Source organism: Nelumbo lutea, chromosome 4, assembly GCF_056320005.1.
Source record: "Nelumbo lutea isolate HS-2025 chromosome 4, American lotus-T2T, whole genome shotgun sequence".
NCBI lineage: Eukaryota > Viridiplantae > Streptophyta > Magnoliopsida > Proteales > Nelumbonaceae > Nelumbo > Nelumbo lutea.
The window spans coordinates 44,024,513-44,045,685 of record NC_142687.1 but is presented as its reverse complement, the minus strand read 5'-3'; the positions used below and the strand labels follow the sequence as shown (position 1 = coordinate 44,045,685).

At 34.5% G+C, this 21,173-nt stretch overlaps 1 protein-coding gene across 2 annotated transcripts; it reads right to left on the bottom strand.

Moving 5' to 3' along the window:
• Window positions 1–613: 613 nt before the first annotated feature.
• LOC148855494 (Regulator of chromosome condensation (RCC1) family with FYVE zinc finger domain-containing protein) lies at window positions 614–20,611 on the bottom strand. 2 transcript variants are annotated; one of them, XM_088982469.1, is made up of 10 exons: window positions 20,234–20,587; window positions 19,180–19,568; window positions 18,794–18,880; window positions 16,262–16,351; window positions 16,065–16,151; window positions 15,757–15,948; window positions 12,945–15,068; window positions 6,203–6,349; window positions 1,398–1,795; window positions 614–1,198 (listed from the first exon to the last, which is right to left on the bottom strand). In XM_088982469.1, exons 7-10 carry the CDS (start codon window positions 14,940–14,942, stop codon window positions 1,090–1,092), a joined length of 2,652 nt encoding a protein of 883 aa, XP_088838595.1. In that variant the 5' UTR covers window positions 14,943–15,068; window positions 15,757–15,948; window positions 16,065–16,151; window positions 16,262–16,351; window positions 18,794–18,880; window positions 19,180–19,568; window positions 20,234–20,587; the 3' UTR covers window positions 614–1,089. The 2 variants fall into 2 exon arrangements, with proteins under 2 accessions (XP_088838595.1, XP_088838594.1); XM_088982468.1 differs by lacking the exon at window positions 19,180–19,568 and having other exon boundaries at window positions 20,234–20,611.
• Between the last annotated feature and the right edge of the window lie 562 nt (window positions 20,612–21,173).

Here is a 21,173-nt window from a genome sequence, read left to right as displayed (position 1 = left end):
CAGATTGTTCCAACCCAAACCCAGTCCACTGACAGCCTTACTGAACTGCTGGCTCGGGCTGGGTAATGCCTAAATCAATGTTGGAGCTTCTGTCAGCCTGGTCCTTACCTGTTTGAGCAAGAGGAAAATGTGTTTGGAGGGTAAATCCCCTAGCTGTCGTTGATACAATCTGGACCGAGGAATATGAAGCTCTTCAACAAGTGCAGGGAGATGAATGAGTTGATCAGTATTTTGGTGGGCAAGATTGGCTCCTGGGTTTCATTCCCGAATTAGGATACCTTTCTGCTCCGAGTTTTTGGGACCTGTACTGTATTGAATGAAAGTATAACTACAATAATCCTGCCCAATGACAGTTTTCAGCCTGTTGTACTGTATTGAATGTTCTGCTTCCTCCCGAAGAAACAAAAAAAAAAAAAGTATTACTACAATGATCCAGCCCAATGACAGTTTTCAGCCAAGATTTTGATAAAATTCAGATCCTTGGCGGCTTGATAGTTTTGAGGATATTTGTTTGATTGGGACAACAGAGTCCCGAAGTTTAATGGGTTGACACAAACAAAATGGAACTCTTTAATTCGTTTCATTTGTATGCTGTATCCAAAATTCCAAGCTGTTGTGTAGAGAGAGAGAGAGAGAGAGAGAGATTCCTTATTAATATAAAATATACACTGGAAAATAGGCTAGGCATCCAAAATGCCCAAGCGCAGATGCATATATAAATACAAAATAAAAAATAAAAATAAAAAACACAGAAAAAAGGCCTCCAAAATGCGCAGGCATTGATGCATACATAAATACATGTAAAGAAAGAGAATCCTCTGCACAGTCTCTCCACTTGCATCTAATGAAAAATTGTCCACCTAACTTCAAGGTGGAAGAGAGACCATAAGAGCTTTTTCTTAAGCAATAAAGAAACAGCCTCTTCGCTCAACAATCCCGTAATTTAAGTATAAGGCAAACATGTATCATATCGATTAGCTTTAGAAATACTCATTGCAGATGAGCAAGTTGAGGCTGTTTGGTATGACCCAATACGGGGGCATGGCATACTCAAGGAGAACAAGGAGTGGGGAAACATCAGTTGTCAGTTTAGTTCTTGCCTGGGCTGATGTATCCTTCAACTTGATACTTCTGATATACTCTTAGCTGATTCTCTTCCCACCACTGCTCAGCTTCCTTCTGGCTAAACCGTTTCCGACTGCAGAGCACCAACCATGACAATATATTAGTTCGATGCAGTGGGTTTCAAGGGTCATAAGAATTTTTAATTGAAAAAGTAGACCTCAGAAAATCAATATGGTAGAGCTGTTAAATACAATCTATTTACGCTCCTGATGCATGTGAATGGATTTGTAATTACTAATTAGGATGAAATGATTTCCTCAATTTAAAATTACCTAAATCTCACTCTCTTCAGTCCCTTGAGTCCACTTGGCAAAATCATGAATGTGATATATACACCAGGTTCATCTTGCTCTACCCATTCATTTTTCAATTGTTTCGTAGCATTTCGTCTGGAATCTGTCCTTGGTAAAGAGTTAGCTCCAGATCTAGTGCGAGTAGGACATAGATCTCTTTCGTGAGTACTAGATAATGCATTACAAAATGGATCAGGTGACCGACAGGTTTCTGCAAGTTCTCCAACTTCAGGGGGCAACCCAGAGGAAACAATTAGGTCAGTACTCTCAGCATGGATGGGTGGCGTACGTGGAAGATTCATATCAACTCCATCAACTACTACAGGGATTATATTTACTTCTCTTACAACTGAAAGTTTCTCTGACATGGTATGTAGCTGTACAATAGAGAAAAATGTTAGAAGATTTGTAATATGTCAATATAAGGTATGCACCATATAATAAGTTGGGGAAATAATGCAATATCTCAATTGTACTAGTATGTATCAAATTCCCCACCAAATGAATTGTAAATAAAAATGAGGACATTAATTGACAGACAAGCTCTGACTTCATTGCATGGTTTCAAATGTCGCCAAATGTCGCTAATGTCGCCCGACATATGTCGATGTCGAGGCTCACCGACATGAAAGTGGATGGTAATATAAAAATTACATTATGCTGGTCAGAAATGTTGACCAAATTGGTCTAAATAACCAAAAAATACAGTTTTTCCTATTATGTCGACTAATGTACATTAAAAATATAATATATTAGTATATTATATTAGTATAATACAGTATATTATATAGATTATTCTATTAATAATTTCTACTTAATATTTCAAATAAAATATTTATAAAAAGAATTAACAAAATATAAAAACAAAAGAATAAATTAATTACTTTATAATATAAAACATAAAATATTTTTCAAGTAATAAAATATTAACTAGTTAATATTTTTAAAATATTTATTAAAATCAGAAAATGTTTATTAAATTTTATAATAAACCATTTTCTACATTGAATATAAAAAATCAGAATAAATTTTATAAATTTTATACTAAATCATAATTTATTATAAATTTAGTATTAAATATCATAATAAATTCATTAAGTTTTATAAGAAATCAGAACTTATCATAATCTTAATACTACAAAAAGGAGAATCAGTTTATTAAATTTATAATAAAACATAATGTACTATAACTTTAATATTTAAAAAATCAGAATAAATGTATTTCTATTTACTAGTGTGAAATAAATATATTAGAATTTATAATAAATCAGAATTAAAAATAAGAAAATAAAATATCAGATAACCTTGTAAAAACATCAAAATGCATAAGAAATCAGTAAATCATCATTTACTAATTTGTTATTGATCTTAGTTTCTTAGCTTTATATAATGGTTGGGAATAAGATAATAGTCTAGAAATATGTACTGATGCTTCTTTTATCATTTTACAAAATATCTTTGCATATTTCCACATATCTCATAATATTTCCACAATGTATCTAATTTTTACAATATTTCCCCTCGACATTTCCGACATTTCCAACATATGTCCTATATTTTGGTAAGCAGCATTTCCATCGACATCGACATTTTAAACCTTGCTTCATTGACAGCTCAGAGTTAGAGATAGCAAGTAAATATGACGCATGATTTATGGTAGTTTTAAGACCAGATCAACTCAAAGTACCTAAAATTATATCATCTTGCCTAATTAGAATTTTATTTGTCTACAGATCCAGGTTAACAGTAGTATAACAGTGCTCCAATGCAATATCTAGCTCAAAAAGAAGTTGGTTTATCTCTACATAGAGATCCAGGTAAATAGTAATATAGAAGAGAACCCAGAGTTATCATATCTGTTATCATAACATGTGGAAATGTCCCAGATTTTGAAAAAGATAATCAATTCCTCAATCAACCCTTCCAAGCCATTGACAAACCAAATCAAGCTGATCCATCATTTTATTTAATTGACCATTCGTCTGGCTTGTCATGGGGTTGACACTTGACAGGAAGCAAAGTTGCACTACAGGATTATTTCAAACAAGCCTTGGAAAAATTCAAGTTGAGATTGTCTGCAAAATCACTGAAAAATGATTTTAGCAACATCAGGTTATGACAAAAGGCATGAATTCAGAAATGCAAAATTGGTGGAAACAATAAAGCAGAGATAACAATGGACAGATGATTGTTGAGACAGCTTATATTCTTTATTTCTTTTTTTTGTTTTGAGAAAAAAGGAAGAGAAAATAATACAAAGACTTTTCCTGAATGGGTCTAATTAGGCATTGCCCAGTTCATTCAATTTAAAAAATATTGTCGATTTGTTTTAAATATTAGATGGATAAAGACACCGAATGGATGGTTAAGCTATTGCCCATACATTGGGGAAAAAAGCTCTGAAGTCTTCATTTGGAAATGATGGTTCTACTTGTTACATATCGGGGCCATTGCTTGGCATAATGGTAAAATCTCACGATGACAAACATGAGAATGCAGGCTCAAGTCTGGGAGCAGCCACTTGGTGCAAAAATGCCAAAGCTTAGGTTTGTATTTCAGTCAACCCCTCCCACGACCCCAGATGTCTGGGACCAACACTGAGTAATGGCCTTCAGTTCTAATTTACATATATCTAGCTCTCATCTCACTTCACTTTTTCTTCTTAACCTTACACCCACTGATTAGAACCAAACTACCAAACAACTTTGCCTGACAGAAAAGTTGTAAAATTAGGTTGATTATAACAAATGGTCTTTTTTATTCAACAATGGCACACCTGAAATAAAAGATACAAATTATAAACATAAACATAAACAGATCCACATAGAGGTCATGTTTGCTGCACCTGTTGTCTTTAACAAGTGATACACAAGAAAAGGATTCGTTCACAGACCACCTTTGGTGGCATCCTGAAAGGGCTAAACATGTTTGTCATTTCTTCCTCTCTTCATGAGAAAAGTTGCAGCCAGGGAAAGGGATCCAGATAACCTAAATTAGATTACTAGAATACATTTTAGGAACCCTTCTAGAATCCATAAGTCCATAAATATACACCGAAACAGTAATAAGGATAGTCTCACAAAGAAAGTTTTATGTAAATAGATAAAATTGTACATGGTATGGGTATTGGGAGGGCTTTCATAAATTTTCATGGTGACATTATCTTACTCTGTTTATGTTAAATTGAACTAGACCAGAGATTATGACCATCTTACAGGACCTCAGATTGATAAGATTTTGTTGCATTCATGTTGAGGTACAACCTTAGGTTGCTATTGGGTAGATATAAGGTGGGTCCTCTGGTTCTTGGAATCTTTTCCCTTTCAATCATAAAGCTAGACCCTTGACATTCAAAGTCAACTTCTCATAGCCAATTATCTGGAGATGACATGGCCAGCGATCAGTGGAGAGGAAGGGGGGTTCTTCCAACAGAATGATGTGAGTTTGGATTTTGGTTGGTACTATGTTTTATTTTTCATTGTATGAACTAGCCTCCTGAGAGTTTTTTGTTGGTCTTGCCCTTGGTCTCTGGAGTTTGACACTATGTGTGTATTACTGAGACAATGGGTAAATTTCAAAATGTTTGAGTTCATATACAAATCTATATACATGTATCCAGTGAATAATGGGCATTGAGGATGATATATACTATTGAATAAATGTCACAAGTAAATCAACCAAGAAAAATATGTATGGACTAACTACTTGAGATTTTTTGTTGATCTTGCCTTTGGTCTCTGGGGTTTAACAACTATAAATGTCTGTATGACTGAGAGGATGCGTAAATTTCAAAATGTTTGAGTTCATACACAAATCTATAGAGTATAAACATGTATCGGATGAATAATGGGCATTGAAAGATAATATGAACTGTTGGATAAGACTGGGATAGAATAAATGTTACAAGTAAATCAATCAAGAAAAATCTATTTTGTACTCGAAATATCCTAACCTACTAATTTTGATTTTCTGCATCTTTTAGTTTTCCTTCAAGTGCTTTACTATGTTTCAGCTCTATAGAATGAGGATGCCATTTTAGGAATGTATATGTGATGCAAATATGGAATTATTAAGTTTTCATTATTTATTGTGGTGCATGGGATCCACAATTTTGCCTCCAGGAAATGGGGCCAATCACTGACATAAGATTGCATTCCAGTAGTTGAAGGAACAACTTTCCTGTCTGTAAAAGAGATCTATTAATAATTTTCTCATAAAAATGTAAAGCATGCCAGGCTTCTCAAAGTCATGTCAAACACATGTAACTTTGTGCAATGAAGATGGATGCCACCATACAATTAGACAAGATCCAAATATATTTTATAAACTATAGTAAACAATAAGCACTAAGCAGTAGTTGTTACGCTCATTCATCAAGAGTATTTTTTTTTAATTCTATTGTAAATTGATAACATTTATTATGCTAACTTTAGATTTAGAATCTTGGCTCGGTATAATGGTAAAATGGTAAAATCTTGGTTCGGGCTTGCAGCATATGAGAGCACATAGCTGGGGCCAACATTGGGTAATGGCCTTTTTTCTGCACTTCTGGCCTATATATATATATAGTTCTAAGGGTTATTTCACTTATTTCTGCTTTTATCTTTGTCTCCTTTTCCTTTTAACCCATTAAATGATTAGAATACGAGGAAACCACATAAACGTCCCTGACGTCTTTTCCCTTATTTTCTGATATTCTTTTTTTCCTTTGTTTATTTTCATTATGTGTTAAACCAGGATAGGATGCATCCCAGAATAAGAATTTTATAATAAAAGAAGATTACCCTTGTTGTCAAGGCTCTTATAACTTCCTTTGCTGCTTTACATTTAGCAGCTTCATCCCTTGCCAGAGACCATGTTTCCGCAAGCCTTTGTTCACATTCTTCAAGTTTCTCACTTTTCATTTGACATTGCTTTTCCAGGGTCTTAGCCTAACAAAGGAAGAAATCTTCATAAACATCAATAGGTCACTGAAATAAGTAAAATAAACGTATTAAATTTCATAACAAAAGCACGAAATAGAAAAGAAGTATGACCAGGAATATACAAAACCAGATCTGAATTGATATGACCATTTGTTAAACAAGCTTATTATACCATACACAAATTATCTAATTGATATGATAATTATTGGTAAGGCTGTCAACAGACTCCAATACTCCGAACTGAAACCTAATCCAACATCCAATCTGATCAAAATTTGTTCTATGTATATATAATATATATAATAATGTATTTATATAGATATTATATAAAATTGTATGAAAAGTTCATAATAAATAAATTCAACATTTTGTATTTATATAAATTTATTACATGTATAAATTAAAAACTAATTATTTTTTAACTTTTGAAAATTTCTTGATTTCAATGACAACATAGAACCAACCCAATTATAGCATCTGTAAACAACATCAGAACCAATTCCATCAGTCCTGTACCCTGTTCTATACTTGCAATCAAGGATTAAAGTATCAATATGATACTCCCAAATATGCGGCATATCGTATCCGTATCCATGAACATGGATACAGGATACACCACAACTGGGTTTGTATTGCACAAGTCATGCATATCAGTATGATACACCTCCATATCATGCTGTATCAATGGATACGGTTTGATACACACTGATACGGAAACATACCGATTCTTGGTTTCACGACTTTGTATATTGACCGCTTTTGGATTGTCTTTGGACTTTAATAAAAATTTGAAAATTATAATTATAAAAATGAAAATATATTTATTATTTGAAAAAAGTAATTATTTATATAAAAATATTAAATAAATAAGTTTTCCCAAAAATCAATAAAAATGAACATTATAATTATAAAAACTGAAAAAATAATTTAAGATTTAACTTTCCCAAAAAATTTAATAAATGGAAAATTTTGTGAAAATAATTTATGTTATCCACCTTAAATGATTTATATGTTTAATTTTATAGTTACTTTCAAAATAAAACAATCATATGTTAAAAATGAAAACATATTTATTGTTTGAAAAGGCAGTATTATTTATATAAAAATACTAAATAAGTTTTCACAAAAACTTGTAAAATTTTAAAGATATAATTATAAAAAACTGAAATATAGTGATAATTATTGTATAACGTGTACATGTATTTATACAAGATTCAGATTTAGTGTTATTAATGTATTCATATGACTTGTATGCATTTCCCTACTGTATCCAAGCGCTTTCATATCTTTCATCCACATCCATTCATTTCCAAAGTATGTCTATATCCAAACTATCTGATATGATACCTCTTTGATCCTTGACAATTATAGAAGTCTCTCAGGTTGGTGCAATCTTTTAACAGAAGTTCCATATTCCAGCCAGTATGGTGACAATCCAGTCTAAATTTGGATTTATAATATAAGGTGTAATGACTATAGTGCCACCACAATAAAAAAGAAAAAAAAATAATCGTATATAATCCAAATAACTCAAAACTCCCCTTCAAGCTAAGATAGGTGTTAAGCATGGCTAGTAACACATCAAATTTGCGTTTAAGAACTCCTTTTGTCCTTTTGTGAGAACATCTGCTAGTTCACTTTGTAATTTCACAAAAGGGGAAAAAATACAACACTTTTCCAAAGGTAACTTTTAACACTTATAAAATGTCGATAAACCCTATCATGCTAGACTGGATTATGCATACTGTTAATGGTTGTTTGGTTGTCACAATGCAACTGAACCAATCCTTCATACTCAATTCTCTATGAAGAATCATTAGCCACAACAACTCTCAAGTCCCAATGCGTCATTGCCCTATACTCTACCTCAACACCAAACCCAATGCCAACATTTTTTTCCTCCAACACAAAGCAAGGTTCCGACCAACAAATGTACAGTAAACTGACATAAAAAATTGATCATCAACTAAACCAGACCAGTCTGCATCCATGAATGATTCTAGCCTCAAGTGTCCATGAAAAAGTTCCTTTTATTTGTTTAATCTTCTAGTATATTCATATTAGAATTCTATATATATATATATATATATATATATATATATATATATATGTTTCAAAGGTAAGGTAGCAAAGACAGAATAGAGAAGAGAAGATATCAAGAGAGAGAAGAAGAATAGAGAAAGTGTCAACCTCTAGTTCACCTATATATGAGATCCTATATGGCAGTAAACGGAATAACCCCGGCCACACAATTCACTAAATAAGAATAGAAAACAACAATAAATAAAAAAAAAATAAAGCAACCAACTACAGAAATAAAGCAATTAACAATCTCTCAACAGTCCCCGTGAAACTGAGCATAGATGTTAATCATGCCCAGCTTGCCAAGAGTATGCTGCAATGTAGACTTTTTAACTCCTTCGGTAAACACATTGGCCAACTGCACAACCAGAACAGTGAGATCTTGCTGTATTCAACTCCATCTCAGGTGTAACTCAGACAGTTTTAGGATCATCATGATCAAGACAGGTTTGTCAGAATTTTCCCCAAAACCATCAACTGAGAAAATTTTCAGTAATAATCTAGAAGAGAATCTGCATTCAATCAGTTTTTCCAATATTGAATTGGCATTCTAGAGTTAGAGGCAGCCTTTGGAAGAAGCTCTAGGGCCTCTGGAGTGAAGGGATTCTTGTTCTCCAATTTCTCCTTATCCCAAGAGGGGTGGTTCCCTACATCCATGCTGTAGGGTTGTAGTTTTTTCTAAGATTTGGCCCTTGGAAATTTTATTTCTTTTTGTTTTTGATTTGTTCTTGCATAAAATTATATTTTGAAAAGAGTAATGTACTCATTTAGAGGGAGATCTCAAGCAGGATGTCAATCCCTGGGGTAGGTAGCTCTAGACATCTTGGGGATACAATAAGTAATCAAGTGACCACTATGAAGTTTGATGGAAAAAAAAAATTATTTGGAATGATCTTAGCCTTACGTCTGTATTTCAGAGGGTGTGTACAGGATCTGAGGAAGAGCCAAATCTTCATGATATAAAGCATGTGAGAGGGATGTAAGAGAATCTAATGGTAATGTCTTGATTATTTAATTCCATGCAACCCCACCTTAGTTGAAATTTCCTATGGATGAGAGCTGCCAAGGAGATTAGGAAAGTATGGCAGAGACATACTTGATACTCCTAGGTATTAAATCATTAAATGTCACCATGCTTAATAGTTGAACCTGAAGTGAACAATTTAACACAAGGGGATGTATTCTTCTACCCTAAAAACACTGTGGTAAGATATCACTCTCTTGGAAATTGTAGTTTGGGAAAGTCCTACGGATGCAGCTACCTACAATAAGCTTGTAGAGAGGAATTGGGTTTTAAATTCTTAGCTAACCTTAATTTAGAGTATGACTTTACACACCAATACATCCTTACTGGAGACAATGTGACTCTTTCGTAGACTTATTTTCTTGATCATGGTGAAAAGAATGTGAGACAATATGCTATAGGCATTGACTCTAGGTCATACTACTCCATTCACAGCTAAATTGAAAATACAATAGGTGACTCAAAAGGGTAGCAGAACTAAAGAGAAAGAAATATGTGATTACTATAAGAAATCTAGACACAAAAAAAAAAGAAGAAAAAATTTTGGAAACTCCAACCAGACTTGAAGAATAATTCTAAGAAGGAGAGCACAAATATAGCATCTACATAGTAGATTCCTAGGCACCACCACTTTTGCTCCTCCTTGTCTTCCATTGTTAGATACCTTAGCAGTAGCTAGAACTGAGGTTGAGAAACACAGAAGGTATTTATTCCAATTAGAGAATAGTGCTACAAGTAGTTCGCCTGTTCCTAGTTCTTCATCTTTACAGCCTTCTACCGTAATCGCCAACACCAACTAAAGTAAACATGCCACTACAAATTTTATCTTTTGCTAAGGGTAATTCTACGACTCTATGGCTCATTAATTCAGGCTCAGGCGCATCTGATTATTTTTCAAGTCTCTCTACTTCATTTCATTCATATCAGTTATCTCAGGTAGAGATAAGGTGTCTATAGATAATAGGTCTCTTGCTCCTATTATTGGGAAAGATGATATTAAGCTTACAAATGGGCTGATTTTGTCTTCTGTTCTACAAGTTGCTAAGCTCTAATTCAAACATGTTTAATCTCCTAGTATATTTAATTTAGAATTATAGTAGTAGAGAATATAGAAAAAAAAAAAAAGAAAAAAGAGAGGAGAAGAATAAAGGAGAAATATGAAAGTGACTAAAAAATATGAGATGTCAGGAACTCACTATAGCAGTCAATAATCTCTGAACACTTTTTTTGGGAGTTCCCCTCAAATAAGAAAAAAATTCTTTTAGTTGCTTCAAGATTTGCAACTTACGATTGATGCATTTACTGGCTAACTTTAATCATAGCATATGATATGTCAAGATGTGTGAGGCATAAAATATGACAGTCTTGCAACTAGTCTCTAATAGCAGACCTTGTCTTCAAGTAGGTCTCCAATCTACACCAGTTTTTTAAAAGCACAAGGTGCAAAAAAGGCACAGGGGCCAATTTGCACCCGAGGCGCGCGCCTTTTTGAAGCAAGGCGCAAAAATGCAAAAGAAATGCTAAAATTTTAAAAATAAATTTCAGAAAATTGAAAAAAAAATTAAACATAATATTTTGTTACCACTCCAGCCTCAGATCATACAAGTCCTACATTATCCAAAATAATTATTAATACTTTTTCAACCAAAGCGATGTTTCCACCACATCAATTTGTGGGGGAGCAAGAAAAGAGTTGTACATAGCTTATCTCACTATATTAGTTATCATCTTTTCCCTACTTCTACTTCGCTATAGTCCTAGAGGGATATTTCATAGTTTATGTATCAGAACCCTTTAATAAAGATAGGACACTTAAGGGGTGGAAGTCTACTCATGCTAGTCGCCCCTTTACCTTGACTATCACTCTGTATTTCTCACTTTCTGTCCTAAGCTTAGAATCCTTGGGCAGTACAGATCTACCAAGGTAATACCTCCAAGAAGCATCCAACAACCCATCATTTCAGTCCAAAGTAGCTCCAGAAGTCAATTGCATGAGACATTTTTCAACGAGATTTGTACAAAAATCAGAACAGGCCCCAAGAAAGAAATTAAAGCAACTGAAACTATAGGTTTGCAATAAAGGTCATGTCATTTGGGAATATATAATATGGAGGATTTTTCATTTGACTCAAAGATGGTCTGAAGGATATCTACATTAATTCAGTGATGTTGTAGTGAAGATGAAAAGTCAAACTATGGTTTTAAGTATCGATACACCTCTGTGTATTGACACTTTGAACGAACACCTCCCCCCCCCCCTTTTTCTTAGTTTTTCAAGTTTTAGTTTTAAATATAGTTCTATATATTATTTAAAAAAAAAAAGAATGGGTTCCCGAAAACACCTATAAACAGGTGTATGGGAACCAAAATATACGATACTATACGCCAGATATGGAGCGTATCATATCAAAAATTTTGATCCTTGAGTCAAACTAAATTAAAAACTTAATAAAGAGATCAGAATGTCACAATAAGATATAAAAGGAGGATGACAAATTCTCACTCTCACAAAAATCTATATAGAATATTTAAAACCTAAACCAGGTCCTTGAGTCAACAGTAATAAAATTATCAGGATACTATTGTTTCACCACTCATAACTATATACTCTGTTCAATCAAATCTTCTTGGAGGAAGGGAGTCAATAAACCCAAAAGATCTCTCTAGCACAAATCTCCACACCCCTTCTCCTTCCTATACCCTGTATTCTGGTCCTACATCTTTCATTTGACCATTCTTTTTCATCTGGTTATATTTTCTAGTTGTGATTACCACTAAATTTAGTACTTTAATGACAATTCTCAATGAAAACTAAGTTGAATTATGTCAATGCTAAGTCAACAAAGAGAACCAACAAATATGTCAAGAATTAGCAACTGAAGGTTCTAAAGGATGGCACCTCCAGAGCTTGAGCAAAAAAAGGAAAGTCATTTGGCAAATGATTCCAGGAACAGTGTTTTGGATATTATGGCAAGAGAGGAACTAAGAATTTTTTCAGAACAAAGGTTGTCAAATTGAGGATGTATGGAAAAAACAGTGGGCAAACTGATTTCCTGGTCATCAGCTCAATGTAGAATGGACAGATCGGATTATAGATCTCTTTTTTATTACAAAAATCACCTTTTCTATCAGCAAAGGTAAATGTTATTAAGCATTATATAAAACTTAAGCTTACAATTTTGTGGATAATTTACCCACACCCATAGGAGTAAACAAATACAACTAGAGTTGCAATCCCCAAAACAAAGTTATAAAGGTCATGGAATCCTTATCATCCTTTTGTTTTGACTATAGACCTTGCATCTTCTTTTTTATTTCTTTGTTAACAATTTGGAGCAAGTTGAAGATTCTAAAATGGCATGGAGGGAGTCAAAGAGAAAGTGCATTCAGTTACAGATGTGTCTATATGTATGAGAGAGAGAGGAGAGTCACACAGAAATACCATAAATAATCTCTCAGCAAGAATTTTCACAGCGAAAACGGTGAACAAGTTACCTCAGCTCTTAACCGCCGAACTTCTTCTATAAGAAATTTATCTGACTCAGATAAACCTCTCTCCACATTCATACCAGCACCGGTTATGGATTTTGATTGCTGGGGAATCTCTTGTATATATGCTGGAGGAACAGAAGATAATTGATTTCCTGAATGTGGAAGTAATGCCATAGAATTTTCTGTTTCATATGTGCTAAATAATGCAGGGCATGGGACCTGTCCCCATCTTGGTGGTCCAGTTGATGAAGGAAAAGTAGGATCCTGATGAAGCTGACTTCCCAATTGCTTGATTAAGACCTGCCCTTCATTGCATTTGGTTTCCTCATTATTATTTAGTCTGGGAGAAAATAGAGAACCCCGTGTAATTTTTGCCTCTCCCCTCCCTATTTTCAAGTCAGAGAATACCTTGCGTGGTGTCAAGGGTTGTCTTGGGCCTGGGCTTTCCATCTTTTTTAGTCTATCTGACTGTGTGATACATTGCAATCTATTGAAGCATGGATCACAAACCCTGAATGGCTTGCTTTTATTCGGCGCCAATGATGCATTCATAACCTTCTTGCTGCTACATGTGCGGCAAAATGAAAATCCACAATTATAACAGTTGTGTTTTTTCCTGGTAAACCCAAAGGCCACCTTGCAGGAACTGCAGGTTGATTGATCACTACTAAAGATAGATTTGTGTAAACAAATTGCAGCTGTAAAACTTGATCCGCAGGCAACACTCAATACTTGTCTATCTCTTAAGGCCTCTACTAAAGTAGGAGAGTTTCTATCTTCAATATCACCTAACCCTAATCGCCCATTTGCACCCTTTCCCCATGTATAAACACTGCCTCTTGATGTCAAGACAGCTACATGATAGGAGCCTGATGAGATCTCTTTAACACACTCCCCTTTAAGCTTGCCTTCCACAATATTGATTGATTTGTCTCCAGCATATGGATTCCCCAATTGCCCATGCACTGTACTGCCCATTGTCCACACCATACCTGTGTCTGTGAGTGCAACTGTCAGCATCCTTCCACAGGACACTTGAACAAAATCATAAGCCATAAGACGTGATACACATGTTGGTACAAGCTTCCTTTCTCTATCAAGATGTCCAAGCCTTCCTTTGTCTCCATCTCCCCATGTAAATAATTTCCCAGTGGAAGAACTTATCTTGAAAGGACCAGTGGTGACATCCACAACAGCAGCTGTATGCCATGGTCCACATGCAACTGACTTTACTCTTAACCCTTTCAGCGATTCTACTTCTTTGGGTTGGGAAACACTTTGATGGTTCCCATGCCCAAGAACCCCAAATGTTCCATCACCATATGTAAATAACTGGCCAGAGGAGGATAGAACTGCAGTATGCCAATCTCCACATGCAACACTTGATATATGTGTACCACCTAAAGGGCCAGAAAGTTTACAGGGCAACCACTGACTCGCATTGTTTCCATCACCTATGAGACCAATACCATAACTGTTGTCACCCCATGTATAAAGTTCACCATAAAGTGTTACAGCACATGTGTGATGTTCACCACAGGCGACTGATTCTACATGGATGCCCTTAAGCGAGTCAACAATTTTTGGTTCAGATATGTCCATGTTAATTTTATGGCCTAGCTTCCCTCTATTGCCCTCACCCCAGCAGAAAACTTCCCCCTGTTTGGTAACTATTGCAGCATGCTGTCCTCCCAAAGAAATCTTGCTTACATCTAACATCATGGTTGATTCCAGTAACTTGGGCAATAAAGCATCAAATTTTGTACCATTAGGGTTACCAAACCTGTCACTCCTACCACCTAAAGTTCCTCCCTCTATCCCTTCACCCCACATCAAGACATCCCTCAGAACTTCAGTATTGTCAGTTGATGGAAAACATTGAGAATGGGTTCTGACACCATAAGGCAAATTCACTCGATATCCTGTGCCAGCATTAGCTCTTCTCTTCTCCTTGAGATCATTTGGCTCCATATATGACAAATGTGGAACTATAAAATCCATTGCAGTCCTGATGCTTAATAAAGATCGTGGTTCGGATGAATAAAAGCCCTCAGAAGAGTGTGATAAGCCATCTGAAAAACACCTCTCTGCAAGTGACCGTGGAGGACTCCCACATAAGCTGCGAACCTTCAGAATGTAAAACCATGCAGCAAGGATGTTATCAATAGTAATTTACAATACAAGAAGTAAAATGGGAGTACACACCAACATCTCTTTTAAGGTAAAACTTTATAATTAGAATGTATAGAAGTTATTATCAGCACATCATCCCTCCTATCAAATACCTGAAAAAAGCATCTATATGGTGAAATGCATTTTAACATTAGCAAATGGAGAATTACAGAAATGCCATTTTACAAATCATAGTTATTAATTATGATATAGATACCATAACAGTGAAGCACATACAACATGCATAGGATGATAGGAAAGGAACCCCAGTGTTCAATCAATCCTTCCTATCATATACCTGAAAAAAGTATCTATATGGTGAAATGCATATTAACATTATTGAAGGGGGAATACACACCATTGTAACCAGATCAATGTTATTCTTCTAGGTGGACACAAGAAAAGGTCTTGTATTGGATGATTATGATGATTCAATTACAACAGGTTGATTTTTCACCAAGGATATCTCCCACATAAAACCTCCCATATGCCAGGAACACCCCCCCCCCAAAAAAAAAAAACAAGACATATGCTAAATGTACAGTTACAGAATGTATAAAACATAAATGCACTTCTCAGCTATAACAATGCAAAAGCTTCCACAATAGGAAAATGATAGGTATATAATGTGCTCTCTTAGAACCTGAGAATATTTAGATGAATCCTCCAGTCCAAGACTATTCCTTCGCCGGCTATAACCAACAGGACTGTTGGCACAGGTTTGTGCTCCTGGACGATTCCTCAAAGTACACAAACTTCCATAATGATGGGACCTAGATATCAATGCTCTCAAGCCCACAAACCAAGAGTCTGCCTGCTCCTTGTCTTTGCATACCTAAGTAAAAGAGAAAGAAAGAAAAATAGTAATGCCACTGTTAGAACTGAAGAAATGGGTTAAAATAAGGTATTATAAAGATCTAACATAAATAGAAACCAAAAGGAAATTATTACCAGATCCAGTGAGCGTTCACCATTTGCATAGACAAGAGAAAAGGACTGGGATTCTTTCTCTGGTTGGGGTTGTCTCAGAAAATTTACCTACAACATGTGGAAATATCCAACATGTTAAGGCAGTATGATCAATAGCTAGAAAAGGTAAATTGGAAATTGGTTTAAACATCATTTTTAAAGTATCAATGTTTACTTACAGTTCTCTGGCCAGGAATAATCTTTGTAACTGAGGTCAACCTTAATTGTTTTTCCTCCTTTCCAGAATACCAAATTAAAAGTTTTTCATCCTGAAACTCATGACAAATTATGTCAGAAACAGTTGATTATAAAATTTTCTGCACCAAAAGAGAAATAGCTTAATAAAAAGATAGGCAAAGATTAATGACAGTCCTGATAATATTCATCAAAAAAAAAGAGGGTCCTCATAATAGTGAAGTAGAGGTTGTCCAGATGGACCAAGGTTTTATAACAGTGAGGATGAAAAAGAAGGGTCATAAAGCTAAAGAAGAGAGAGGCAACTCATTTAAGTGGAATCAGTTCATTGATCTTCAAGGCCAAATAAAGGCACCCCTTGTGCTCTACTTGATATTATGTTTTCTTTTGGTGTCCTTCAGGAACTTGTGCTCTCTTGTATTGCTTCCCTTGAGGGGTAGGATCCATTCCCTCCACTCTTCTATCTTAATAAATTTCTTAAAAAAAATCTTTCAGATTCTTCCATCTCTAGATTCATCTTACGCAAGAGGTTCCAAAAGCCTATGCTCACAGGTGGGGCTCACTTTCTTGGGTGCACCTTGCCTGAACCCAAGTACACCTCACCTGGCTTAATATTATGTATTGATAAATAAACCTTGAATTTAGATAATTTACTATATTTTAGGTTCTACCTATGTTGTTTAGAATTTAAAAAGTTTAACCTATATGGGACTTCGGCTACAACCTTTATGTCAATATCATGATGCTTTAGTTAATAAAATTTCTAGAATATTTTATTTCTCCTAGAAATAGATTTTGATATAACTTCATATTTAAGTTTTTCTTTTGATTTTTCAAAAGTGTCAGCTCACCTAGTTCAGGTGTGTGCCATAACTTGCACCTCACACCTCAAGCTCTAGGATCCTCTTGTGCTCCATGTATGCACTTCCCACTTTTAAAACTAGAGACGTTTCACATGTTGTGTCCCTATATGAGCTTAAAAGTTATGATAATTTATGTGCTGAAACCAACAAAATCCTCAACTCTTTTGTTTATTACATAACACACATGTTATATGTCAGTAGATAGAACATGAACTTGGCTCAAAATATTCAATTTTTTGAATTTACAAGCCAACCAATGCTCTTACAATGCTGACTTGAAGGGAAAAGAAAATGAAAGAAAGAAGAAAGAAAATAGAAGATACTATGTACTTGAATAAATAGATAAGCTATACTAAGTTTCGTAAATTTAGAATATTTATGAAAAGAAGTACACATATTTGAACAATAATGTTTACTCATCTAACAAATTATTGAAGGCAGCTTGTATCTCTAGGGAATTTTTTCTCTTTTCTGATATTGAGAAAGAGTAAGTTATATCAGACAAAGGAAAAGGAGTACATAAGCAGAAACACAGATTTGCCCAAAATATAAACACAAAGAAACCACATCCAATTCACAACTTTTTAGGTAGGCTGCTGTCACAATACATAAATCATTGATTTGGAAAGCATATCAGTTATGGCTTAAGTTCAAGGAAACCATGCAACACATTGCAGTTTCTTTTCAAAATCATCAATGTGGACTCAAATTTATTTTCAACACGCCATCTGAATAACAACCCAAATAGGCACCGACCAGGAAGGTCCCAATCTTGTATATTCCTAATGAATGGTGTGCATCCTTCACACAATTCATGGATGTGAAGTTGGTGACGGAGAAAAGGTCATATATATCTGATCATTACTTTCAGCAGTATCCTATTATAGTTTTTTATCAAAAATAATTAAGAAAAAAGGATTTGATAAATAGAATAAGGAAAAAAAAAACAATAATAGAGAACATATCAAATTATTGGTACATTACACAGCATTAGCTGATGGAGAAGGGCACAGCCCCTAAGATGCATCTCTAGGCACAGTGCCCCCACTGTCAGTGGATCAATTTATTTGTGTTTTGTGATCAACTTGAGTAGAGTCTTTGTTATACAAAATGTAGTGACCCGACAGAATGGAATGATGAAACAGGATTCATCTGCCAACACCGAATAGTTGAGATAATTCCTTGTTGAGATGAATTGACTTAAGCAGTCAAAAGGTTCTACATTTTAGTGTCGAGACTACCAAAGCATTAGATTTATTTTAAAAGAATGGTGATGGAAAATCTATTAAGTAATTAAATTATGGTTTATTCAATTTGAAAGGAGAGGACCACCTAATATCAGCTTATAAGTAAATGGAGTGGCATTGTAGCACCTCACCACCAGTTTAATCCAGGCCATCACAAACAACAATAGTTCTTTAAAATCGAAAAAGTTGCTATTGTTTTTGCTTTTGTTATTACGGCAGAAGCTTCTCATGGGTACTACAATCACAAGCTCCTATATTGACCTTACATAGAAAGTGCAATAACAGCCTGACAGGCAATTAACTTATGTTGGGTGAAGATCACTTATCAACAAGAAATCTCAGATAACACAAACTGTATCAGGTATTTACTGTCATCAGAAAACTGTATACCACATAAGGAGCCTACCGTGGATAGCCTGAAAGGACAGAACTTTGGCTTCCCTCTACGTCCGTACTTCAGAAGATGTGCACCCTTCTTTAAAGCCACAATTGCCTTTGCAAGATACACAAAGATTCAGTTGGATACAAAACATCTATAATAAATAGAAGCAAACAATAAGCATCAGTAAAACAGAAAAACTAAACACAGGATAACACATCATATGAATATACAAGCATATGGAAAGTGCTCTGCTTCTTGTTCTCAAGGTTGTTATAGTTGCATAAGGCAGGAAAAAGAAAATGCCAAACCATTACCTAAATTAAACATTATGGATGGCTACATCATATTCTAAATCCCATCATCACACATTAATATGAAGACATGATGTAATTCTAGAAAAGATAATGTACCAGCTCTAGATGATGAACTTTTGCTGTGAATTATGGGGAGGAAAAGAATGCTTCCAATGGCACGACCTTAGCAGAACAGTGCATGGCCATTTCCTAATTCAAAATATCCAGCAAATGGAATTCACTGAATTCCATTAAGCCTCTCTAACGTGAATTCACACTCTAAATTTATAACTTTGAAACCCAAAAATAGAAAACCACTTTTCATACAGAAATCAAAGTTAAACGCAGAAAATTTTTTGATTGTAAGACCAACACAGGTAACTTTGACTTAACAGGAACATTAATTACCCAGTGTTGGTACCACTCAGAAGAAAGAGTATGTTAGAAGTGTAAACCCATTGCCTACTGTCTGAGAAGAAATGAATGCCAAACCCATTGCCTACTGTCTGAGAAGAAATGAATGCCTTCAGATATACAAAATGACAGCAAAAGAGTAACGCGATTAGTACAGAGATGTGCAAATAGTAGTCGATCGATTAAACATAAAATCAAAACCAGAGGCGCCAACTTCACTGAACATCCACCTGAACGTAAATTGCCAGACACCAGAACCCAAAACTAACAAGGAAAAAAAACGAAAACAGAAAAACGAGAAAGTAAACATATGTTTCAGACGTTAGAGCAGAACCTTGTAATTGCCACCTGTGAGCTTCATCTAAATTACAAATTTCAAAACATTTATACAAAAAAAATAAAAATAATAAAAACATGAACAAAACAACCAGTAGGAATGTTATGAAAGACTTGAAGAAAGAGGAGGAATAATAGAGACTAAATCCAAACCACATTTTCAGTTAAACGAAAATAACGCAGGAAAGAAAAAAGAATTGAGCCATGAAACAGTACCTACAGGATACAGGCTAGAGAAACAGAGAAAAAATTTGTCATAAATATAATAATGTTAAATTCACTGGGTAATTCAGAAAAAAAAAAAAAAAAGAAAAAAGAAAGAGTAAGATAATAATGTTAAACTTGAAAAGAAAAAAAAAGAAAAATAAAGAGATGGGTATTGTTATATGGATTTTGAAAATGTATAGAGAAAATATGAAACCTGTTCAACTTCTCTGTCCAAAGGCTCTTCACCCATTTTCCTGAGCTTCTTTTTCTGCGTTTTTCATGGAAGAGAAGAGCGAAATAAGAATAAGACAGACAACAACAGCAGAGGGAGAGACACAGAGAGAATGGCAGTGGCTTTGGTTTCCCAAAAAGGGAACCTTAAACAAGAGAATGTGTAAGAACTAAGAATGCAGTTGCTTCTGTTTCTGCTCCAACTGCTGCTGCTTTGCAGAAAAAAAAAAAGTGAGAATGACTGGAGTCTGGAGGATAGAATTTTCAGAGAGAGAAGATTTTCTCTCTTCTTTTTCTTCTTTCTTTTTTTTTTTTTTTTTTTAATTTTTTCCTAGTGAATCTATTCTTCCATTCCTACTACAGTTTCCTTCGTGTTTCGTAAACAGGTTTTAAATTAAGCTTCACTGATGTTGCACGTGTGCGCCACATGCGGCCTATTGTCCTTTCTTTTTGTCTCTGTTTTCCAATGGTTAGATCAGAGCTGTCAATGGGTCGGGTTTATCCGATAGAATCGAACCGCCCGGACCAGTTTGTTGGTTCTGTTTCTGTTGTTTGTATTCCGATTAATAATTGGGTTGGGATCGGTTCTTTATACTCTGAACCAATTATATATACTCAATAATATATGAGGGTCTCTAATTTTTTTGTAATTGATGTTTTATTTTATGTAAAAAGGATAAATTCTACGGTCAATTAATAAGATAGTTTTAGTTAAAAAAACACTTATTTAATTGATATATAATAATTTAGTATTTCCTTTCATTTTTATTTAGGTTATATTATTAAAAATGAAATTCCAACTTATTATTACCATAAGTAATTATAAATGCGAAGTATAATTGAGTCTAATCGGAATAGACCAGAATATTCGGGTTATTAATTGATTTGGTTTTGGATCTACTTTATAAAACTGATTAATTATA